Source organism: Polyodon spathula, chromosome 13 (assembly GCF_017654505.1).
Source record: "Polyodon spathula isolate WHYD16114869_AA chromosome 13, ASM1765450v1, whole genome shotgun sequence".
NCBI classification, from domain to species: Eukaryota; Metazoa; Chordata; class Actinopteri; order Acipenseriformes; family Polyodontidae; genus Polyodon; species Polyodon spathula.
The window spans coordinates 30,260,666-30,287,292 of NC_054546.1; the positions used below are offsets into that span (position 1 = coordinate 30,260,666).

General features: G+C 37.9%; 1 protein-coding gene across 1 annotated transcript in view; it reads left to right on the forward strand.

The window, feature by feature from the left end:
* The first annotated feature begins 1,426 nt into the window (after positions 1 to 1,426).
* Positions 1,427 to 26,627, forward strand: part of LOC121325542 (cadherin-13-like) — a 356,087-nt gene continuing 330,886 nt past the window's right edge. The window contains exon 1 of the mRNA XM_041268193.1: positions 1,427 to 1,612. Within this exon, the coding sequence (XP_041124127.1) occupies positions 1,568 to 1,612 (45 nt within the window). The 5' untranslated portion in view covers positions 1,427 to 1,567. The remainder of the gene's footprint in view (positions 1,613 to 26,627) is intronic.

Consider the following 26,627-nt stretch of genomic DNA (forward strand, 5'->3'; position numbering starts at 1 on the left):
CAGCATGAAGGTGTGCAATTAGGAGTAGTGTTGAACCTCCAAGTGGTGACGACAGATGCCTCCAACTTTGGTTGGGGGGCAGTCTGGAAAGGAAGAGAAGTATGCTGATCCTGGCCGTACCACTGGACATCCCGGGCATTGAGATGCTGCCTGAATAAGACAGAGAGCTCTGCGTCAATCTGACTAGCTCTTCGTCTGTCACGGGACACGGACCCTAGGACAGCCCCTCTCTAAGCAACGTCTATCACATTGGATTGTGGACAGTCTCGACTATGTATAATGGTGCTGGCTTGACCTCAACTGGTAGGGTAGCCGCACACTCAACTAGAGGGTTGGCTATATCTTGGGCCCTCTTCAGATGGACCTCGATGTCTAATATTTGTACTGCAGCTAGCTGGGCTATGCTGCATACCTTCTTCAGGTTCCACCTGCCCTGCCTTCATTAGGCACGAGGGTCCTTGAGGGTGCAAGTTCACACCACTAACCCTGGGTTAGAAAGTGCTAGAGCGTCCCTTGTATGCTGCCATTCCTTCTCCTTCGCGAAGGCGCTGTTATACATTATCCCATACATAATGTCATTGGTGGTCATCTTTGAATTGAAAGGGAAGGATATGTTACTTACCGTAATCCTGGTTCCCTGAAAGAGAAGACTACCACCAACTGCAAGGTCACATCGGTCGCCCTCACGGGTTCGATGGAAAGAGACTTGGCTTCCTTGGTATGACATTTTTATCCCCGCGTAATGTCATTGGTGGTCGTCTTCTTTTTCTAGGAACCAGGGTCATGGTAAGTAACCTAACGTTTTCTTTAGACAGGAAGATTCTGTTGGAAGTGTCTTCGAAGATTTAAAAACATTTGGAAATCTTTGTAGTCCGTTAAAAGTGAATAGACACGGATACTTATTCACTCGCCATCTGCAGCGTAGCTGCTCAAGGTAACTATTCCTTACACCAAAACTGTTTTTGCAATTCCAAGTATAAAGTGTATCAATTGACAAACACTTTCCTGCATAATTTTAAAAAAACAAACAAACAAAAAAAAACCCGATAAAATAAAATAACCTAAAATTGTTTTAAAATCATTCAAGGGAATACCGCGAAAGTGTGTTGTAATAATAATAATAATAATAATAATAATAATAATAATAATAATAATAATAATAAATAATAATAATAATGTACTAGTATAATAAAATAAAAATAAAACGTTAATGACGTTTATTTTATTTGAACTAAACTGCATTTGTACATTTAAAACTTTAGAGACCAGGAATTACCGCCCTTGTACTAACATCACAGCTGGTAATTTTTTTTTTTTTTTTTTTTTTGGTATATGTTGGCTGGCGTGTGTTTATTTAAATCTTGATAACAAGAAATCCCCCTATAAAGCTATTGGCTGTGGACTCCTTGCCTTCATCCAATGCCTTAGTAATGAGGCTGCAGTTCTATTTGGAGTTAGCAGCTAAAGACAGGCGCTTCACTCTCACAGCAGTTCGACTCTGGAAATATGAACAGAGCTGATCAAATCTCCTGCCCATTTTCATAAAAGAAAACCAAGAAAACTAAGCATGGAACACAAAATTCAGATTCTTCTAGCCTGTCTCTTCTCCCAGGTAAGTAAACAAAAACAAAAACAAACAGCGAAAAAAAAAAAAAAAAAAACAATCTCGTTCTTTCTGCTCGCTGTAGTAATTTAGCCCCATGTACTATGTGCTTTTACGTATTTAATTTGGATACAGCACCGGCTGTAATGTAGCCTGTGCTGAAGTGTTGCAGTAGTGCATACTGTAGTCTGTACAGATTAGTTTTATAGCTACAATGAGACTTGCGTGTCAAATATCTGTTTGAAAAAGGGACATAGAAATATAAGTGTACATGGACCATTACCAAACTAGTAGTATATATGTACCGTGTAGGCGATACGTGACTTGTATAAATTATGCCGCAGTTGTTGTATTTGTAATGGAATTGAATATTGTGGTTGGCGGGGTTTTTTGGGGTTTTTTTTTTTGTGTAAGTTCCTGCAAATATAGTAGCCTATGTACCTATAAATAGGGAAACAATAACTAATTGGGGACCGTTCCTGCAATTCATGATGTACTGGTGTTTCAAATTACATTGTTCATTTTTTCAAATATAGCCTAGCCGACTGGTTATTTTTCTAGTCGAACTGTGTTGGGATTTTTTTTTTTTTTTTTTATAATTCATACTTTATACAGTTAGAAAAATAAACCGTAAACTGTCGTTTTGATAAGTCTGTTTCTATTCCTGGAAATTTGGATGAGCCCACTTTTAAATGTGAAACAGAGCCCTTTGCAAACGGGCACGACGAGCACCTGCTGCTGTCAATGTACGGCTCAAAATGTAACTTCTAGTTTGGGCTAGCTGAGATAGGCTTATTCATGCTTTCTTTGAACTGATGTCCTACAGTCACATTCAATTCTAAATGGAACAAGGCAGTCGTTTACAGTTTAATGGTACTTATAAAACGCACCGAGGTTTTGAACATCTTAAAAACCGAGGCTGGGAAGATGGACACAACAGTTGTTGTGTTTTAAGGTTATGCATTTATATATTAAACTAATACCAAAACACCCTTTCCCTATTAAGGATACTTCTCAGTTGATTTAACATATTCTAATTGAAGACGTCGCTATTCTGGATATTATGTGAGCAGTTGTAGAATGCAAGGGCATTTACCAAAAATAAATAAATATTGGTTCAATGTACTGGGCCCCTGTAGCTAGCTGTACTAGCTCACATTAGAATATTTTATTGTCTGTGACGAGACACATTCAGCGGGTGTAGTGGTCAAAGTAAAAAAAAAAATAAATAAAATTGCAAAACACTTAATAAAAACCTCCATTGTAATGAGACGTGCATTTGCTAGGTTTTTGAAAAGAACACAATATTGTTAAGTTAAAATCAATATGAATTTTAAGGCATACAGTAGCTTTTACTAAAAGTTGCAAGGCAATACATACATTAGCGCTAGAATATTCCACGCAAACGCTTTTTTTAAAACGACATTTACAGCAGGTTAAAGAGGTAAATCAAGCCAAAGCTGCATGCATCTGTCAATCAGCAGTGTCTATGCAACCGAGCGCGTGATGTAGAATGTAACGTGGGTCATCGAACACAGTGATACCGTTTTATGAACATGATTCAATATGAGTTGATGATGTTTAGAATTATATGTCCTACTGAAGATAAATCAATTCCACAGGAAGCTGGATGTCATGCTTTGAAAGCAGAACAGTTTTACTTTTTTTGATAGCATAGTATAAGTTTAAACTTTTTTTTGTAGCATTTATATATAACATTTGTTTATATATATATATATATATATATATATATATATATATATATATATATATATATATATATATATATATATATATCCTGTTAAATTGTTTTTTGTACATGCTTTTTTTCCAAGAATGTTTGCTTTTCTCTCTCTATAGTAATAACTCAGGGAAATCAGGGATCTTCCAAAGCAGCAACTCTTATTTTGCATGAAAGGGGCAAACCACAATTCAGCAAGTACTCTCTTTTATAGTCTCCAACCCTGCAACAATGTAATAATAACCAGAAGGAGTCTCAGCCACTCAGTAGGCTGTTGGCATTAGTGGTGTTTCTTTCATTATATTCCAGTCAAGGACCACATTCAAACCATGGCCTTGATCATTTTATTGATTCAGCCCGGTCTTTAATTGAGCATACAGTACGTGTTCAATTCAGTCTCATTCTCTAAATCTGCATTGACCTGCTTTTAGCTTGTCTGGAGAATCCTAAGTGCCAGGACTGAATAGCCTTCCTCACTTCATTCAAATCATCTGGACTTTTGCTAGACCCACATGCCCTAGATATGTATAGACAGAGAGACTAGGTGGGGCTAAAAAGGTTACGTTGTCACTTTCTGAGTGGAATGATGAAACTCCCAGCACTTAGGATTAGATAGTAAGTGAAATAACTAACAAGGAATTCAAATAACATGTGAAGCTACTTATTCAATGTTTGACTTCAAAGTGTCTACCCTATCAGCACAATGACCATGTATTTGAACTACACGATTGTCATTCACTTCATTTACATCACATTTCCAGGTAGTGTGAAAAAGTTCTTTTTTTTTTTTTTTAAAGTAGTGCCATATACTGTATGTATTTTAGAGTTCCTGCGTGTTAACAGTTGGGTATAACGTCCAGTACTGTACCTAACTGGAAACTTGGGGCTGCTCATTTTCTGCTGTTTTATAAAGTTTTCAACTATGAGTAAAAGTTAATTGTGCACTTGCTATGGAACAATAGAAAGAGAGCCCACATAGAGAATTCAAACAATCAATGCAGACAGATGTCTAGTGGTCTGACCCTGTCAGAACTGGAAAGGTTATCTTAGAAAATGATTGCTCCCTCCTAGTATCAAATGACCCAGCTTCAAACCTCATACATTTTTTATCACAATACAACTTTCATTTACGCAATGTATGGCCTGGCGCCACACAACTAAAATCCCTGTTGAAAATGTCTTTAGTCATATTAGCCTCAAGAAACCTGCAAAGAAGTGGATAGTTGGAAACTTTACTAATAGCCCAGTTCTATAGCTCTAAATACCCATGTATCTTATTTATCTATTTATTTATTTATTCATTCATTTACGTCCTCTAATAAAGAGTATAACAGCATGTTTTCTGTAGCAGAAAAAAACCCAGCAATGGACAGATTTATTAGAGCAAGGAGCTTCAGACTGTCTGTCCTCTTTCCTTTTTATGATGTTTGCAATCGTTCAGAGTACTCCTTATTTCAAATACTCAGATAGTATATACCCAAAAATGGAATAGCCAGAGTGTTGTTGTAGAAGTAAGGGGCAGTGCCATCTAGTACACAGCTGTGTATTGCCAGATCAGCTAGTGCCTTTTATAAAAGCAAGAGCCAGTGGTATCTTTTCACTAGATGGCACTGGCTCTCAGCCTTAATAAAGCACTCCCTAAGGTACATTGGTCTCAGTAGAAGGTTACAAATGTTAAGCCAAGAAGCTATTCTTAGCTAGCAGGTGCAGAGGCGATATAGAAGAAAAAATAGATGCCCAGTAGATAAAAGGCATGTTTGCAAAGTATTTGTAAAGGGTTATGTTTGTGGTTATAAAGGGTTCAAGCCTTTATAAAGTTTATTATGAATTCTAGTGTCAACAACAGCAACAACTCTACAACACATGAAGTCATTTCAGATTCCCCTCAGAAGTCTTTGCTTCTGGCAGTTGTCGTGTACTGTATTATCCAATAACTTCTCCACAAGAATCACAGTAATCTTAGGAAGACACTCAGGCAATACAAATGCACTGCTTCCAATCCTGGCGTGTAAGCAAGGGACAGCTACAGACAGCATCAAGTCTATGAAGAGACTTCCGTGGGCTTAATGCACTCTTCAGTTATATGTGCTTTCCTTTTTTTAATAAAAAAAAAGTCAGTTAATTGCCGCTTCAACTGAATCAGTCACTCGGCTCACCTCCAGGCTGCTGTTGCTAGACTGTCGGCTAACTTATTTGTGTATCATTTTGTCTCTGGGTTTATGGAATGAAAGTAAATGGGAAAAAGGTTACATATAATGGAGAATACAACCATAAATACTGAGGTTAAGGATCTGAGTCTGCATGATGAATAAATACCATGTTTAGACTACAAGGCTGTGTAACAGACATGCATTCATGTTTTTTTTTTTTGTTTTGTTTTGTTTTTTTTTAACCATATGGCTAGGACTGGGAATCCATTTTCAAATAGAACTTACAGTATTGAAAACCATAGTCATGGTTTCAAGTCCTTGTAGACATAGTGATATTGAGACTCATTTTTGAGAGAACAGATTTGAGTGGGTGGAGAAGATATGTTTTGAGGTGTTTTTATACAAAAGGATCTGGTCATTGAGAATAAACCATTCCAAGATCTGTAGGGATCTTTCTGTCATGCAGTTCACAGTGACTTCTGTTGTCTTCATCATTGACATCTAAAACAGATGCATCTGGAATGGACAGTGTTGGGGTCAGATGGAGAACTCCATTTAAAATAGGACTACTCCATATTCAAGTTTTCCTTAAAAGCCGTTATTTACTATTTCAGTGGTTTTAATAATAGTCATTCTGTGTCATCTCAACCAGCTTCCCACCTCAAAATTGACTTGTTAATTGGTCTCCATCTGTTTTTTCCAGGTATAGAAATAGGTAGAGGTATTTCATGAAATCTAAGTTCAGAAATAATGTTCTTGAAATCCGACTTAACGTTATATAGGTAGAACATAATTAAATCCAACATAAAATTATATGGGTAGAATATTGGTTTTATGGCATGTTTTTGAATAAGCCTTGTGATGGATTGTGACTTGCTGTCGACTGATTGAAGTCTTTTATATAGTGGTGGTGCCCCACTTGGACAGAGAATTATTAAACTGTGAAGGAGACAGATCACTAAATCAGTTTGTTAACTCGTGTCCCACTAGGGGCTTTAGTCCTTCAAAGATGGAGCCATTTTTGATACTTTCATCCTGAAGCCTTTTTGTGGGGTCTGTAAATCAGACAGTAAAGTACGTAGACAGTAGCAGAGCTGCATACAGAAAGTTAAGTTATGAGCACACCTAAGCAATTTGGAAGTGATCTCTCTTCTACTTTAGAAGCAACATGCACTTAAAAATCACCCAGGAATTTTTCAATTTTATGGCCCCCAGCAACACAGAAATACTAAAGTGATGGTACTTATTTTACACGAATTCTACAGAAGACCTACCTGGTTATCTGTACAGAAGCATTCATAGGGCTACTGACATCCTAAATATCATTTTTAGATCCTCAAAATCATCCAAAATCAGACCCGTTTCAAGTATGACTTGAAACTCAAATCTCAGCAAATCTTAGTCATTGAGCTTAAATATTTCCTGGATTTTGGTTGGTTTGACACAGAATGGCCCAGTAACTTTTACTTGGTAATATAAAACCCTTGCCACAGTGGCAATACAGACTAAATACAAAACACAATTATAAAGTATAAAACAGAAAGAAAACATTTAAAATCAAGAACATTCCAGGTTTCAGTAGACAATTGGGGTATCTGTAGAGATGACAGAGGTTAATTGTTACAAAAACTCCCAGAGAAAATGCATGTTTTAAGTGGCTAAGGGTTAAATTTGTTTTTGTATTCGCAAACATCTCATTTCTGTGACTAAAAGACTGAAAAACAAAAAAAAAAAGGGGTTGTGTTTATTTTATTTTTAACAGAAAGTAAAGATAATTATGGTCAGTGCTGGAGCATGGTATACAAAAGTGATAGAACACAACAGACTTTCTTCTTTATGGACTAATTGAGCCATGTACTGTTGCAACTGGCTTGCCTTTATGAATGCCTACATTGTAGCATTTCATTGCAATCTTCAAATTGATAAAACAGGGCTAATACTGTGTCAGCCATAAAGCTGTTGTGTAAAATGAGATTTTCTTTTTAACTGACGGATCCTCTGATGTCTCACAATTGCAATCGCTACATGAACCTCTACCTTTAACCCAGAACTTCTTAAGTGTGTGAAGTTGTATTGCATTGCCATTTTGAAGATAGCATCAGGAGCAAGGGAAAGAGGCATCTCTGTTTAGCTGTGTCCTGCTTCTTGGCAGTGGATATCAATAATACTCCATGACTCCAAATATAGACATTGGGTGGTGGGTGGTATGCTTTGGGGGCTAAAGCTCTAGTCTTTTATGCAAATGACAGAGGCTCCATGCATCATCATGGTGAATTGCTCATTGTGCCTCATCAGTCATATCTTAAACAAGATTTGGTAAAGCTGAAATGTTAAAGTCAACGATTGCAGGATTTAATTTGAAGATACTGTATCTGGAACAGAAAGCAACTTTAAAATGGAGACTTGCAGCGCTGGGGGTATCAGCAAAGTCACAGTTAATTAGGCTTTAACACATTTCAAACTTCTCTACTCTGCCCCTAGATCATTTTGGATTTTGTTTCTAGGAACCTGAAAGACAGACCGATGCTGTAGCTTAATTTTTGTATTGCTTGGAGGACTGGCAGTATTGGGTGATGTCACTATGGGATTGAATAACTTTATTTCAAAAGATGTGCAGCAACAACAAACCATGTAAAACTGTGTATTCAAAGAGGAAACTGACATTTTCATTTTCACAAAAATCACAGTTCTCATTTGAAAATCAATTTTATTTCAAAAAATGCCAGTTTAGCAAATATAACTTTTTTTTTTTCCCGTTTGGAACGTTACATTTAGTTGTTCGGGAGGTTATTGGCATTAACATGGCTATAGCTGTGCTAGATCGTAACATTATACTATGCTCTTTAGCTTAACCCTGTTTCAAAAAGTTAGGACCCCACTCTATGCTATTTCCAGCAGTGCTGAGAGTCTATTTCCATGGTGTTATTACCAATTTAGAAACAGGCACTTCTATAGGAATGCATTATTATTTCCAGTATGTTTTGGCATGCTGGGGTTCAGTTTTGACGGCTATTTCTGGCTGCCATTTTTCATTTTAAGGGGACCTTTGTAACTTGCATTAGACGGTATCAAAGCCTGGAATATGGATTCAATCAAAGGGCTTGCTTTGAAGTTGACAGACGCAGTTCCGTGAATGGCCTTATAGATGGCGGTGTCATGCTAGCAGTTTGAATTGATACTTGCAGGCAAAGAGAATGTGCATTGAACCATGTGTGTGCGTGTGTGTAATAGTGTGCGAAGCTCAGATTTGGTGCAGCTTTACTAATGGGACAGTGTCATGTTATAAATTACATCTAGATGCATTTGTGATATAAATGGGATAACATTGCTGATATGGAAAGCGATTCCAGTCCCAATATATACTTTCAATTTCTTTCTTGAAGTCCTTCGTAAGAAGATGAAAATTACATTGACTCAGGTTTAAATCTTTAAGTCACAAATTATATTGGTTTTGCACTTAGACATAAGCTGTTAGGAAAAAGCCAGACAGGCTGATCCTGTCAAAGCTTAGTCATTCAGTATAACAGGGTGGATCTGCATGCACGCTCAGGGCTTGAAGCTGACACCAGCCCAGCACCCAGGCCTGGGTTTCAGAACTTCTCTTTTTTTGGTACAGTACATCATTGAAATGACCAGGAGCCAGGAGATTGAACTGATCATATCTCTCATCACAGCACGAACCAGTCACACTTGAATCAGTAGGTATATTAAAGAGTTGCTCTTGCAGCTGAAAAGGAGGACCAGTTTATTTAACATCAAGCCCTTGGCCATTGAAATAATATTCTGTAGTATGTTATAGTCTTCTGAGCTAAATATGAGTAATACAAAATGTGCTTAGCAGGGGGTTTATAGTAAATGCATTCACTACGTGTCGAAGAAAAAAAAAGGTATGTTTGTGACTTTGTTATATTGTCATAGTCACTTCTGCTCTTCTGATTCAAATTCCATTGGTGAAACAGGAAGTTGTCACCCTTCTTTTAATGGTAATACACAGTTATAGGAGTAATTGTTTTCTCAAGACCACTGCTGTCCCTGTGACCAATTAAAAAACCAGTCTGGTCAAGTAAACTCCCCCTCACCCCCTCTCTGACAGGCTTCAAGATCAGTGGAGTTAAACACTGTCAAAAACGCTATTGATTTAGTTGCTTTTCCTGAAGTGTTGTCTGCAATGTCAAAAAAGAGTGGAATGTGCAAGTTTAGTACCAGCTTCTCTTATTTCCAAAAAATATGTACACTTCTCATGTAGGTGTTTTTTTGTTTGTTCTTTTTCAATGTCCATTTGCCCTCCATTTTGTTTTGTCTTTGGATCTGTGAGCTCAATAAACCAACAAAAAAAAAATCATGTTCAAGAGATATGACACAGCTAAGACTAGTTTCAATTAAATGTCTTCAGCTTTCTAAAACCTAGTTGAGCGTGCTGTTTAAAAATAAGAGTTGTGAGAAAAAAAGGCTATGTCAAGATTTCTACAAAACAAATTCCTGCAATATTTCATGTTGTGATCTCTACAAACAATATTACATGTTGATACACAAGATCAATTATCTTGTAATGGAAATATCCAAAATCATGTGTTCAGTGTTCCACGGTAGAACTCTGAGTTTAATACAACATAAAGTTGCTAGACTGTTACATTCTGGTGAGTCCGGTGCAATTGTTCAGGCGATTTACCTATTGGTCTGATATATAATGATAAAAAACATCCAGGCAGTCTGTCTCTTTATCAATTTTGAAACACTGACAGTCTTCATTACCTTGAAACCCAGCTTGCCATTGTACCCCCTGTTTAATTTATTTGAGCGTTGGTGGCCAACCCTGGTTCTGGAGAGCCACTGGGTCTTCTGGTTTTCGTTTCCATCCAAGTTCTCAATTACTTACTTGAACCAATTATTTTCTTAATTGATCAACGCAGTTTTTTTTTTTTTTTTTTAGCCGATGATGATTTAAAGATACCCGGAAAACCTGCAGGATTGTGGCTCGTTAAAGGCTATAATGTTTCTAAGTCATCATCTTACTTCGCCTATTGATCTCCTGGTGTGCTGAAAATGGAATGTTCATCCCAATGAATACATCCTGATTAAGTACAAAAATGATATGCTTTAACACACTTGAAGGATTAGACCAGCCATTCTGTACAATAGTGTTAAGAAACTGTTGGAGGTTGGGGTGCTTATAAGTCGAGAGTGGTTTTTTTCATGTTCTCCATGGAGAAAATGAGATGTATGGGCACTTCAGCACTCTTATCAGATATTACCTGAATGTGTCATAGTGAGAGTTGAATAGCCTATCTGTGTGTCTAGATATTTTCACAAGCACTGGAGATCCTACCACCAGAGGGCACACTTTAACATTAACTGAAATTATTATTTTTTGCTAGAATAGTTTGGTTCAGCATCCTTTAACCCTTTGCGGTTCTATGTCGGACATCATCAAAAAAGTGTCATACATAGGTCCCTAGTTGTTTTTTTCTCTGGAAAGAGCAGAGAAAAGCTTTCAATGGCCGAGAGAGGCTGACAAAAAAACTGGAGTCGGTTCTGAGCAATACACATAGTCTCTTCACCACAGACATTACACGGGCATAAACAAACAAGATAGCTGCTTCTGCATCCGGCGCTCAAATAAAATCCAGACATTTGCCAAACTTTGAGATGTTATAGTAATAAAATAATGAGTTGGATCACATTATTGAGGAGTTTGGTGATAAAACGAGTGATCAGGAGATGATTTATCAGTATGCACTACTATGAAGAGATATGTGATAAATACAGTGAACAATGAGTGGGGTAGGCCTGGAGATGCAGTACTGAGTGTCTTTTTGATATGTAGTGGCTTTTAAACCTGTTTTACTGTGAGTAAAATTACTTTTAAACAGCACGTGTAAAATAAACAGCTTGCGTGAAAGTAAATTAGACATGACGTGCCTGACAGCCACTGAATAACGTACCGCAAAAATAAATAAATAAATAAAATAAATAAAAATGCCCCCACATTTTCTGAAATCACCATTTTACTCAGGTGTGTCATTGATCTTGTAAGATGGTTTGAATTGGAATCAACAAACGAAACGTACAGAACTTAAAACTGTTAGCGTAAGCTAACCACACATATGGTATCTGTCGGGATCTGTTTGCTTAAAGTCTGTGGCATGCTTTTGGCTAGAAACTTTGTAAGGCAACCCTTAAAGTGGAGTGCTGTAACCGATTCTATACAGATTACTGAGAGAGACTAACTGTATAGAAATATAGACAGAGATAGATCGATCGATAAATCACTGTTGCAGGGTAGAGGCGAGACAGAGACTCAGAAGCAAGGAAGCTGCAGTTTCAGTGCTAAAGCACACATTTAAAAAACTAAATAACACCAAGTACAATCAAAAAGGCACAAGGGCTAAAATAATTGTAAACCAAACACAAAGATGTAGGCTACTTTCACTACTTTACAAGTACAAAATGCAGACACGGTAACAACACAGATTTCACTCACCAAACTGATCTCCCAGACAGAGGATTTCTGGCTGCTTTTATGTAGGTGGCCACTACCTAATTAACACCAATCTGCACTAGTGGCCACACCTGTGGTTGCTGACAGGGACATTAACCCCGTCCCTGCCACAATCACAATATCATATACTTACATATATTTTTTGGCGTAGGGTTGAAAAAGATGGGTACATTTATTTTGCCTTTTTTCCTTTTTGTCGTTGCTTTTAATACTTTTTCAGTTTATTTGTGAATCCCTTGGAGATGCATTGGCACAGATCATACTATGTAATTTTAGGGGAAACAATAGTGTAAATATCGGTGTCTCTTTTCACAGCTGTTGCTAGGTGGAAAGGTGGACAGTTAGACAACAGGCAGGGTTTGGCTTTTGGTAAACGAGTCACCTGTTTTGTAAAATTCTACATTGTTCTGAAATTCAAAAAATATGTGACGGCTGCTTTTGTCGTCTTGTACAAATACAGCTTAAGAATATGTTTAGTAGTGTTCTAGTAAGATTATTGGCTCCAGTTTAATACTGCAAGAATGTGTGTTTGATTATGCATTTTCTACAGTCTCTGCTGTACCTTCACTTGGCTCCTTCTGTTAGAAAAGTCAGTTTCTTTGTTGTAGTTTGTGTTCATCTTCACATGGCACACAGACGACAGGCAGTTTGAAAAAAAATTAAATGATTTTTTCAGTGCCCATTTAACCAGAAGAAATCGTTTGTTAAATAATTTTACTAGTTTCTTTTTTATTTTAAAAAACAACATTTGTTTGTATCTGTACGGCAATCTACACATTGCGCATTAAGCTGTATTCATTGGCATCTGTAGATACATTTCAGTACTTTGCAAGTAATTGTGATAGCACTACAGGTTTTTTTATCCATGAGTGCTTTGCACATTAGTGCAACTGACTCATTTGTTTTCCTTCAGTCTGTCGGCATCTGCAACACTTCACTTGTTTATTTCAGTTTACAGAGGCATTTTACACCACTTGACAAACCATCCTCTCTCTCTCTCTCTCTCTCTCTCTCTCTCTCTCTCTCTCTCTCTCTCTCTCTCTTCCCCCACGTCTGAGGTGAAGGCATTGATCTTTAGATTAGCTTGTCACAGCTGAGCATGATATTGTCTCTCTACCCCCCCCGTTATATTTTTAAATATTGTTTTTTTTTACTCTTGTTCCTAAATGTGTCATCTGTTATGCGGTGTGGAGTCTTCTTTTTCAGCTTCTAATAAATATGACTTGTTTCCATGGGGTCTTGAAATTTCTTGCTCATAGAAAACATGTTACAGTGTGGACAATTTTAAAATGATCCAATTAGGAGCTTAGTACGGTCAGAAGGTCATTAACTTAAGGTATTAACTTCCAACATTTTGTTTGTTTTTTTATTACAAATTAATGCTTAAAATGCTGTTTTTGCACACAATACATAATCAACAGTAACTATTTACCTTTCTCTGTGTAACTCTTCCAGTGTATATGGTATATTTCCAACAACTATTTGGGGCTGCGGGGGGAAGGGCTGGTTACACTCTGGTGTATCAGCTGTGGAGAAAAGTCATTGATGTGATGACTGAAACAGAACACTTTGAGCTGTGATTCAGACCCATAACAAGCTTATACATAACAACCAAACAGCTGCTGTTCAGTGGAAGAAGTTGGATAGCCAACAGGCAAGGTTTGGCTTCTTGTAAAATGGTAGCCTGTTTTTTTTTTATTTCCCACATTTGTTCAGTTATCCAAAAAACATGTGACAGCTGTATTTGCCATCCAGTGAAAGTACATTTGAGAATATGTTTAGTAGTATACGAGTGTGGCAAAGTGGCTAGTGGAGGGGAACAGGTATAGCGGTGATGTGATGCAGGAGTGACAGGCAGACAACAGTTTCCAGTGAAAAGGTGCTTTTATTTATAATCCAGGTCTGGTGACCGTTAAATAATAAATCCCCGGCTATACACAACAATGTGTAAAGCACGGGGATAGCAATAATAGGGCACAGTCCCGAACAAAACGAACACACGGTCACCAGTCCTGGGTGAGTGCAGACGTGCTTGTGGTGGGTGAAGACACTGTATTTTGTGACGGTTCCGTGCAGTGGTGATCCGGATTGTGCTGACCCTGGTCGACAGCTCCGGATAGGTGAGTTAACTGTCTGGTGGTGCAAAACGCAGACAATTACAAACAAACACAACACGTAATTCCTCTTTACAACGAGAGCTCCTCTCTCCAAGCGTTAACCCAAATGAAGGAGAAGACCAGCGTTACCCTGGCCCCTATATGTAATCCCGCATGATATCGAGATAAACGGTTGCAGCTGCCTCTCGTTTATCTCTCAAATCAATACTGTCTTACAACAGAGTCGTGCTTCCCTCCAGGCTGACCCACTTCTCTGACCCGGAAACGAACTGTCAGGCCAGCCCTTCCAGATACTTCTCCTCTCGTTCTTTAGCGCCCTCACAGGTTGGGAGGAAGATTCATCACCAGAACTCATCTTTCCGTCACAACGAGTAAGACTATTTGCTCCAGTTTAATACTGCAAGTGTCTGTGTGTGTGTGTGTGTGTATGCTTGTGCATTGTCTACAGTCTCTCGTATCTTCACTTGGATTGTGGAAGATACCTGAGATCTCTGTTGTGCTTCTCAGACCATTAGCTATTAGTTTAGTCATGGCGGGTGAGTGTATTATCACCTTAAAAAGCCATCCCCGTCAGGATACAAGTGCAGGATTGATGGGTGGACTTCATCATCAATGATGCTAAAATAAACTAGAACACTTTTCAGCTTTTCAGAGTAACAGACCCAGGATATACCAGGAGAACATGCCCCTCACTGGGTCTGATTGGATATTTCCAATGTACTTATTGTAAGCAAGGGAACATAAATCAAAGGACCTCCATTAGTACCTTCATTAGTACAGCATAGCCAGCATATAGGTGGTGTGAAAGGATGGCTTTGCAGGGGTGGCGTCAGACCAGAAACAGACTCCTAACAATGAATGGCGGGTGAAAACTGAGCTGTGGCGTTCAGTATTTTATTAATAAAAAATAAGCAAAATAAAGGTTTAAACAAAACCAACACCACAAATTGTGTTGGCCAAACAAATAGACAAACAAATAACAAGCACGCTTACCAATTGTTATCTTCCTCCACTGACTCCTCTGATACTCCTCCTTGAGCGCATACAGCTGCAGTTATATTCTGGCTGAAGGATTAACTAGCTATTAATTAATTACTTTATTACCCTTCGGCCATAGTCTGCATGAGATTAAATAAGAATGCGTGACTGTCAGTTAGTTAAATAATCAGTGGCTGATCAACCACGCATCCTCACAAGGTATTTAAAAATAAAAACAATAACCTGGTGGACGGTGTCTCGCTCGTCCATTAAAACAATATATAATAATAATACAAATAATAATATTGGATGGCTTTCACCATCGCGTTGTCACAAATTACAATACAAAACAATAATAATAACAATAACTCTGCCACAGTGGTCCAAGGGGTTTGTTTCATCTTTTGGTTGGGCTTTGTAGTGGGGGAAGGTAAGGCAACCTGATGATAATTACAGTGGCCTACGGCTGTCAAGTATGTATCTTCTAGGCCCCTTATCCAAGCCAATCTTTTTCAAGTGAAATGAGAGTAGACGGGGGCGTCCTAGTGAGAAGATCTAAGCACTCTCCTGATTTAATAAAATCAACAACGATGACTCATTTCTTGCGAAGGTGAATAGCCTTTTTGATGCCTGTGAGTTAGATTTTTCTTCAGCAGGAGAACCAGAAAACAAAACATGTTTTATCTTTATATATATATATATATATATATATATATATATATATATATATATATATATATATAGTACTGTGCAAAAGTTCTAGGCAGGTGTGAAAAAATGCTGTAAAGTAAGAATGCTTTCAAAAATAGACATGTTAATCGATTATATTTATCAATTAACAAAATGCAAAGTGAGTGAACAGAAGAAAAATCTACATCAAATCAATATTTGGTGTGACCACCCTTTGCCTTCAAAACAGCATCAATTCTTCTAGGTACACTTGCACACAGTTTTTGAAGGAACTCGGCAGGTAGGTTGGCCCAAACATCTTGGAGAACTAATCACAGTTCTTCTGTGGATTTAGGCAGCCTCAGTTGCTTCTTTCTCTTCATGAAATCCCAGACAGACTCGATGATGTTGAGATCAGGGCTCTGTGGGGGCCATACCATCACTTCCAGGACTCTTTGTTCTTCTTTACACTGAAGATAGTTCTTAATGACTTTTGCTGTATGTTTGGGGTTGTTGTCATGCTGCAGAATAAATTTGGGGCCAATCATATGCCTCCCTGATGGTATTGCATGATGGATAAGTATCTGCCTGTACTTCTCAGCATTGAGGAGACCATTAATTCTGACCAAATCCCCAACTCCATTTGCAGAAATGCAGCCCCAAACTTGCAGGGAACCTCCACCATGCTTCACTGTTGCCTGCAGACACTCATTTGTGTACCGCCCTCCAGCTCTTTGGTGAACGAACTGCCTTCTGCTACAGCCAAATATTTCAAATTTTGACTCATCAGTCCAGAGCACCTGCTGCCATTTTTCTTTACAGCATTTTTTCACCCCTGCCTAAAACTTTTGCACAGTACTATATATATATATATATATATATATATATATATATATATATATATATATATATATATTATTTAATCCTGCTGATATATTCATATATATATTAAATGTGATTGCGGTGGGATTCACTACAGTCCCCAAAACACCTTTGTCCATATACTGATGTTTTCATGCAGGGGACATGGTCATTGTTAAAGACCTCCTCCCCCCTTAAAAGCCAAAAAGTCCCGCCCATAAGTCCTTGGCCAGGCAGAAATGTTTTTCACAGGTCGTAGACTGGTGGGGAAGTAAAATCCAGCCTCCACATGACAGTTAACTTATAGACCCTTTTGTATGCCTGTGGTACCCTAGTGTCTAGCTTGAACCTCAGTTTCACCCCAAAGATTTAAATCAATATTTGACCCTTGGAGATACTGGCCTTGGTGGGGCTAACTCTATGTTAATCCTGCTGAGGTATTCACTACGGGAGGCAAGAAAAAATGCAGTGATATTAATCCTGCTAGAGTATTCACTAAGTGATACAAAACACATGTATCCCTTTACATGATGTTTTCATTATTATAAATTATGTAGAATAAGTCATTGTTAAAGAACTGTCATTTCACTACATCATGATTTACAGTATAACAAGTTAATATGTACAGGGTGTCTTATTATACCAGAAATGTTTTTCCCACCCAGACTGGATGAGAAGACATTTCTTAAAATAAAATCCAGCCTCCACATGACATGTTAACTTATAGACCCTTTTGTATGCCTGTGGTACGGTAGTGTCTAGCTTGAACTTGGACTCAGTTTCACCCAGAATGTGTGAAACAAAGACTCACATGCCTCTCCTGCGGCAGCGGTGGCATTTAAATCAATATTTGACCCTTGGAGATACTGGCCTGGCAGCTAAACCTAGGTCTTTTGCCAAAGTGTTACAGTGTTTACTTTACTGAAAAACATCTGGTTTAAACCAGAAATTTGATGGTTTACATTTGTGCCCTAGAACATGGATCCCAGATGTTGGGTGTGGTTGAAAACACATAAGAGAAAGACTCATAGAGGAAGAAAATAAGTCTTTTCATCCTTTTTAATAATAATAATAATAATAATAATAATAAATAATGGGCATGTTGCAGCTTGTATGAACTGTATGATAATGATATTAAATTACACATTTCATTAAATTCACGGTTTCAAAATTCTACTGACACATTTCTAAGAACTTCTTCTTAAAGAGAGTTTATAAACATTCGATTAAGCAGTGCATTGAAAATTAGTGTAAACTTCTAACCCTCGCTAAAATATTGGAAAAAAATGGTTTCAGACACTGTACACTCGATTTAGCAATGCAGGCTTTACACAAACTGTGTATACCCGGATTTATGTTATATTTAAGCACATAAAACATGATGGCTGGAACTTTGTACAGGCTTTACAAAATAAAAGCTGTTGTACTGTATACTATGGTGCTGGGATTTTGAGACTCCCACTTTCATTAACACATTAACTTTTCATTTGTCTTTGCTCTTGGTTCATTCCTTTTATTTCAGAAAAAAAGTATCTAACTAATCAACAAAGATAAGGAAATGTGTTCTGAATGAGCAGCAGCTGTTTCCAAGGCATAGCCTCTTTTCTGAAAACTTTTAGCTGGAACATAACACAAGAATTACATTTAAATGCTGTGCAGTCATGTGTTACTAAATTGCTAGTGTCTTTCTTAATTTAATTTGTTTTGTGTTTACTGTATTCTACATACAGTGATTCTATCTAGTGTCTAACCACATCTATAATATATTGGTAATTGTATTCAAATGGGTGGTTTGGGCAGACCCAACTACCTTTGACAGGGGTCCAAGCTATGAAAAGTTAAAGAACCTCTGTTTTACAGGTTTGTAGTGGCGTGTTCATTTTGGTTCTAAGTTTAACTTTGTTGCAACCTCTTTCAGCTATTAATAAACTAATACAGAATGAATACAGCTGTGAAGTTGGATAAGGATTGGAAAGCCCCATGTAAGCTCAAGGCTGTCATAATTAGCATCACAGACACCAGACTATGTGCCACGGCACTCTGAAAAAGAATCCAGCCCCTTAAAATAAAAGCAGACCATATATAGGCCCGGAGCGGGTAACCTTAGCTTTGCATGATGGTACTGTGGCCTGCCATATGCTTGACATCAGTCATTAATACATGCAGCATGCTAAAACCTCAGCAGGCGCTTGTAATAGTGAGGCTGTGCTATTTTCAGTTAAAGGGATGGCAGGTGGGGGCTGTGTCAGCCCCAGCTGGTGATCAGTGTCACTGCCCGGAAGAGAGATTGCACTTATGAATATCTAATAACTGCATTTTCGGCTTCTGTCTGGAGTGGGAGGTTCATGAGTGCCAAGTTAATTTAATTCTATTTATCGACTTCAAAGGAAATCAAGATGCTTAACATGTCTACGTTGTCTTAATATTTAACTTTTTATTTTAATTTATTTTTAATATTTTCTCTCATTCTCTATATTGGTTTTGCTTAGATTAGTATTCAGGTTTAAGACCATTAAAAAGCTGAAAAGTTAGATGCTTTTAGAAATGGCCACTAGGGGCGCACATGTGTCATTTCTGCCCACGTGGCAACTGTGATGTGGGAAATGGAAACAACTCTTCCTTACTAGCAGTACCTCTATAGAAGTTTACAGTGCCATATTATAAAAAAATAAACTTTAGAACATCAATGGAAGATTTACAATGTAAGTTTCTCTTTTTCGGAAGCTGCCTCTAACAGCCAGCGACATCTTTTATGAAGTATTAACTCCTCAGAAGCTGGAAAATTGTATATAAGTGTAAGATTATAGGTCAGATTGCAACCAGTTGAGTTAAATTTGTTTCAATGAACAAGCAATAAAAAAATCAAAAGAAATCGAGAATGTGCTTGTTCTTTTTCTAATATCGCAATGTTGTATAGTAGTGTAATGTTATTATTGCTTACATTGGTCCGGTATGAAACATGCTAATTACACAATGTTCTAAAGGTAATTTATTTAGTCAATTCTTTCAGTTTTAAAGTTGGTTTGAACTCAGTGTTGTAAAGCTTCCTCCTTTTTTTGGAAATTCTGGCAGAGCCTTCAGAGTGTCAGTTATTCTCCAATAATGACAGTTTTAGACATAAATACTGCAGTAGTGTTGGCAAAAACTCTGTTTACGATTGAACATGGAATAAGGAGATGTCAGCCTTAAAGCAATTGCAGGTAGCAACCTTTTTTTAATTAATCTTCCCTGTTGTGCACTTCCGTTTGTTATAGTGGTCTCAAAGAAAGAAACATAGTAAACCTGGAATCCGGCATTACACTAGGTTAAAGAAATCTCTGTTTTCCAGAAATGCTTTGAGATAGTGTTGCACATCCTTGGTCATTTGACCTGGAGAGTGAAATTGCCCCCAGCCCTTCATATATTGATATACCAATTTATCTTATGGAATAATACAAAGAACAAGCCCAAATAGTTCTCCTGGTACACAGTACTTTTCTACTGATGCTTATACAATGTTAGTACAACATAAAGTTTACCTGTCTGGTCTTTTAAACTTGCCAGAGAAGGACATCAGCTTGTGGATAATGTCAACAAGGAAAGTCTAGTAAAAAGAAAATATTCCCTTTCTGATGTCGACAAATAGATGCTTCCTGTTGTTCTATACAGTGCTGCTCTGGGGGTGGTGTGGCATCAGGATACAAATCCGATCAGGCAGCTCATTCAATCAATTTCAGCCCATAGACAATGATTGATGGAGTCCATCATCTTAAAAGGACCGAAGTTCTGGTGTCCAAAATCCACATCATACAGTTGCCAGTGATATTGCCCATCTTTTGTTCATAGTTGGACAGACAACACAAATGAGTTTAGCCTTAACAATTGGTCCCCCCCCACCCCACACCTCACCACACCTCACCAACCCACAAGCAATATTTAGACACTTTGGTAGCATTAGGAAGTTGAAAAAGCAGTGTACCAGACCTGCTCTTTTGATAGGGGACTGCACATACCAGAGCTTTGTTACTCCAGGCCTTAATCCATCCACTGGATAAAAGAAGAAATAAAAGCCAAATTCTGCCCTGTTTCATGTGAAACACATTGGTGCAGGCGTTTTACTGCAGTTCACCCCTTGACAAAATATACTGCAAACATAAAGGAAGCTGTGACTGCCACATGGCCCTTGATAAAAGGTTCTATCACTGTAGTTCCTAGGCAAGCTCATCGATTTTCCATTTTTTGGAGCCAAGCCTGTGCCAGCTGACCTGCCCCTGGAGTGCAATGATCTTCAATAACAATATGTTACCCATAGTAGCTGTTGAGATGAGAGAGTGATTGAACACTCGTTTGATAACTGGCGCTTTGCTCTTCAGTGTCAATCTCGTCCTGCGTCTGACTCCACTTGTTATTTATTCCTGTGTATACAAGCAGGAAAGGTCAATGGAGTTCTCTGCTTAAGAAATGAACCATATACATGTCCATCAATCTCTATGGAACAGATCAATAAATCTTTATGTAGCCACTGAACAGCCCAGCAAGAAATTCCATTTTGTATGTTAAATATCCATTTATTCCCCCCCAGCCAGCCCCCTTTTAATTTCTGAAACAGGCTTCTAAAGAAGTGCACTGAAGCAGACTGCTGACACTGTTTTGTAAATGATGTGCAAAGTATTGCTTTGTAGCAGTTTATATTCTTTTTCCGTATGGGCCATTGGTCAAAGATGGTATTTTAAGTGGATTGGTACTGGTATTAAATATTCTAAATAACTAAATGTTCTTATTGTTCAGAATTTTAAACCATCCCTGTGACCTCACAACAACTTTCAATCTTCAAGCAGTCCAAGTACAGTACAGCTTGTACACCAGAGTGTAACCGTTAACTAGTCCCCCTTCAACATTCTGTGCTTCTATCTACGAGTTGCAGGGGGGATTAATAGTTACACTCTGGTGTGTCTGGTGTACTTGAAGATTAGACATTTTGTGAGAGCCACAGGGGTGCTTTGAACTTTTGACTAGGATGTGATGACTAAAAATAGAAATGAATACACAAAGTCTATGTAAACAAAACGAAAAGTGCCCTGGTTAAGATAATTGAGACACTCTGTACCCATACTATACTTTGGCTTAAATTCTCAACATAAATTTATCCATGACTGTAATACCCTTTACAGAAAATATTTTGATACTTGTCTATTTTTTTTTTTTTTTTGTAGCTCTGTGTTTGATTCCTATCTAGGTACTGTAAATGTAGCTTTTAAATTGGTTCTGCAGGCTTTATCTGTGAGCTGAGATTTGAAGGTGTCCACAATCCAGAGAATCAAAATGAGATCTGGTCAGGTCTTATTGTTTATATACAAACAATTCTGAACAAAACGAAATGTTTGTTGTCACCTGGGACCCTCGACATCACAAGAGGCATCTCAAGAGATTCATACTGTGAGCAAAATCTCAAATGAATAATAAAGAAAGATTGAAAACAGGATGGTTATGCATTAGTAATGCAACAAAAAAAAGTTTTTCAAATAGGTGTTCCAGTTTTATTTTTTTATTTATTTTTGCTTTGAAGAAATACTGCCTTAATTTAACGTCCAGTCATGTTTTATCATCCCAGTTAGCAATGTAAATTAGAATGTTTCATAGATTTTAATTATGTCTGCAGGCCTTAATATACCAGCAACTGTGGTGACACACGCTGCCTACAATTCAGCTGGTTCTTGAGCTAGGTATGCATCACCTCAACTATGTCAATCCAATTGTTATTAAGATTCCTGTTCTTGACTTACTCGTCCTTGTGTACCAACTTTGTTGTTCCCTAATGGCCGTAACCTCAAATAGTTTGATAAGAAATGCAGAGCTGTGATGCTCGTGGTCACTGGCCATTAGCTTCAATTTTGACAGCCTAATGAACAACCACCCTCTGTGGGAACCTTTGTAGTCAGACGCTTGTAAAGCAAGCTGGGTTCGTTCTTGGCATATAAAGCAGCTTTTTAAATTATTATATATATATATAGTATATTATTATATATATATATATATAATATAGATATATATATATATATATATATATATATATATGGGTAACAGGGTAGAAACTGTATGTGAAACGCTGAAAACACACAATGCAAACAAGCACCTTAACCACTATGCAAACAAAAGAGGTTATAGAGCTTTTAATTTCATCTCAGAATCACACAACACAGCCTGTTACAGTACAAACCAAATACCTACAGTTAAACACATAAACAGCTGTATATATAATGCTAATATCAACATGAATTGTGAAATATCTAATGATTCGGCTACAGTTTATTCAGAGTAATACACTGGTCTCCTTTTGGTGTCCAAGTACTCATTCATGTAAGACTAGTCAGCTTTGTAAACCGCTGACATTTACAACGGAGTTCAGCCTTGTGCTAGTGAATTGTTGTGTGTTGTGTACCTTGGAAACGGAGTCTCTGTATCTATATTGAAACAAAGCTGCTGTCCAGGAGTCCTGGAGTCATCAGTTGCATGTCTCTGCTTTTCTGATGTTTTAAATTCCTTATATGGGAAATCCAATGTGAGCATCGATTACTCAATATAAAGCAATCTTCAGACTAATCAGTTTTATAGCAGCTGTAAAGTTAAAACAGTGTTATTGATAATTACTCAAGCTGTGCTTTAAGCCTGCAGGGACAACATGATGTTTTAGACAAGAGACACATTAAACGTGGTTGGTTACCACTTTTTTTTATTCATTATTTAAAAAGACAGAGAGTGTGTGTTTTTATTAATAACTTTTTTCAACACAATTTAAAATGTCCAATTTGATTGTGTCGTTGTTGCCTATTGGTCAGGCATTCCAAAGATTGATGGTAGACAGCTGTTCCCTCTGTCAGGCCAATCCCCTGCTTTCACCCACCAACCCAAAGCAACAAATGTTACCAGGCTGCTTAACCCTGGACTCATTGGCGCCTGTCCAGTAGTTTTCCGCCTCAACTACGGCAATTCAAATGTCAATCTGTAGGTTCCTTGTCAAGGTCTAAGTGTTGTTTCTTTAGGGAACGTAAGATAAATATGTGTTTTTGATGCAGAAGGAATCTGATGAAAAAAGGCATTTTTGATAGTCTATAATCAGCCTAGCTACATCAGGTGTGCCCAACTGATATGGGATACAATCCCAGACAAAATGTTAACCGTAATTGTTACCATGATCATTTATCTACATATCCTACCCCACAACTTTTCAAGTGAAAAAAAAATCTATAAATCTGTAGAAAATTAATTAAAAATAAAAAGTAAAATAGCTTGGTTGGATAAGTGTCCACTCCCCTTGTAACAGCAATCCTAAATTAGCTCAGGTGTAACCAATCCCCTTCAATATTACATACCAACTTAAATGGCCTCCACCTTTGTTAAATTGTAATGATTCACATGATTTCAGGATAAATTCAGCAGTTCCTGTAGGCTAACTCTGCTGGGTATTGCATTTCAAAGCAAGGACTCAACCATGAGCACCAAGGCACTTTCAAAAGAACTCTGGGACTAAGTTGTTGAAAGGCACAGATCACGGGATGGGTATAAAAATATATCAGAGGCCGTGAATATCCCTTGGAGCACGGTGAAGATGATTACTAAGACGTGGCAGGTGTATGGCACCACCAAGACCCTGCCTAGATCAGGCCGTACCTCAAAACCGGATGACCAAGCAAGAAGGAGACTGATCAAAGAGGCTACCAAGAGGCCAATGACAACTTTGCAAGAGCTTCAGACTTTTATGGCCAAGACTGGTCAAAGTGTGCATGTGACAACAATATCGCAAGCACTCCACAAATCTGGCCTCTATTTTACTCACCTTGAATCCTGTTTGAAGTATGGAAAAAAAACACCCGTGGCAAAAAGGTTTGTGGTCTGACGAAACTAAAATGGAACGTTTTGGCCTAAATGCAAAGCGTTATGTTTGGCGCAAACCCAACACAGCACATCACCCAAAGACCATCATCCCTACTGTGAAGCATGGTGGTGGCAGCATCATGTTATTGTGGATGTTTCCCATCGACAGGGACTGGGGAACTTGTCAGGATAGAAGGGAAAATGAATGGAGCAAAGTACAGAGAAGTCCGTAAAGAAAATCTGCTGCCCTCTGCAAGATAGCTGAAACTGGCACAGAAGTTCACCATTCAGCACGACAGTGACCCAAAGCATACAGCCAAAGCTACATTGGAGTCGCTAATGAACAAAAAGGTAAATGTCCTTGAGTGGCCCAATCAGACCCCTGACCTAAATCCAATCGAAAATGTGTGGCCTGACTTGAAGATTGTTGTCCATCAACGCTCCCCAAGGAACTTGACAGAGCTTGAACAGTTTTGTAAAGAAGAATGGTCAAATATTGCCAAATCTAGGTGTGCAAAGTTGGTAGAGACCTATCCCAACAGACTCACAGCTGTAATTGCTGCCAAAGGTGCTTCCACCAAGTATTAACTCAAGGGGATGGAGACTTATCCAATTATGATCTTTCAGTTTTGTATTTTTAATGCTTTTTTTTTTCTCAATAAAAACTTTTTTTTCCCCTTAACAGTGTGGAGTATGGTGTGTAGATAAGTGGAAAAAATCCTCATTTAAATGCATGAGGCACTGACACAAAAACATGTGAACAAAGTTCAAGGGGGTGTAGACTTTCTACAGACACTGTATAATGAGTCAAACAGAGATGACGGCACACAACGGGAAGAGTTAAACCACATGTTGTCATTAAAATGTTAAACAAAGCAATATAGGAGAGTCCTGGGAGAGGCCCTCTGATTCAAACTATAAAATCTCACCAGCAAAAGGCATCTCAAACAAAGACTGTGAAGCCCCCAACTTATATATAGTACCAATTAAATATAACTGTTTTATCACAAAAGGCAGGGGCCTCTCCCTGACAGAATACTTTTAATATAATATAAAATTGTTTTTTTAACTTAAAGGTGAGTTTCATAACATTAATTATGTCAGTACCAGGTTCCAGAACACTCGGTGGTCATTTGGCCCAACACCTAGTATCTTATCATATCATAATGTCCAGACGTATCTCTGTGTGCATAGTACCCAAGCTACACTTAAAATTCCTTACAGATGTAAATGTGTGCTGAATATACAATAGGCACAGTAATTAGAAATTCATTTCAGGCTTAAAATTGCTCTTAGGTAATTATGTTCTAAACTATATCTTTTGTGTTCCAATCAGCATGTCTTCAGAAGTATAACAAAGTGAAATTGTATCAATCATTTTTCCTTAAACTGGAACACTAAGCAGGGGGTGATGCAGTATATTTTTTATACTTCTGTAGTTTGCTTTTACCTTCAAGAGGCCTGAGTTCAACACAGTCACACCAAAGAATATAATGATATGTACATACAGTAAAAGTGTACATACAGTAATTCCCAAAACACAAAAATTGCACAATTCAATGCAATTGTCTGTCTCGAGGTTGGCCTTTTTTATTTTGTCCGGGGGGGTTGATTGAAGGTGTGGTTGTAGAGCTGCGAGAAGAAGCTTGGTTTTACCAGTACCTGACTGTAGCTAACAAATACAATTAGATTCAGAACTATGTACACGTTAGACAGTGATGTCTGCTTCCCTGCAATATTTCTTGCTAGTCGCACAACACAAATCAAACATTGATAGACAGTCCTTCTGTATGGCTGACACATTGCTGTCCTTGCCTCCTTTTTCATATGAATCTAGTATTACACTTTCTATGCATTAACCTTACAGTATATTCCTTGTCTCAGGTGCGAGCAGAAAAAAATCAGCCTGCCATCTTATTGTCAGCAAACAATGGAACCACACTCTTCATATGTGACAAGAAGATTGCTGGCATTGTAACTGAATGCTGTACCCATAGGGAGAAACAGCCACCGTTTATTTTCATTTGTCCTGACTTTTCACTCATTTCTTGTCAGACATGCTAGGTGGCTGGAGTAAATACCCATTAAATAGCTGACTGCTGACTCTGGCTGGAATGTTTTCACTATTCAGGTGAATCCTGTGTGTGTGTCTTGTTTC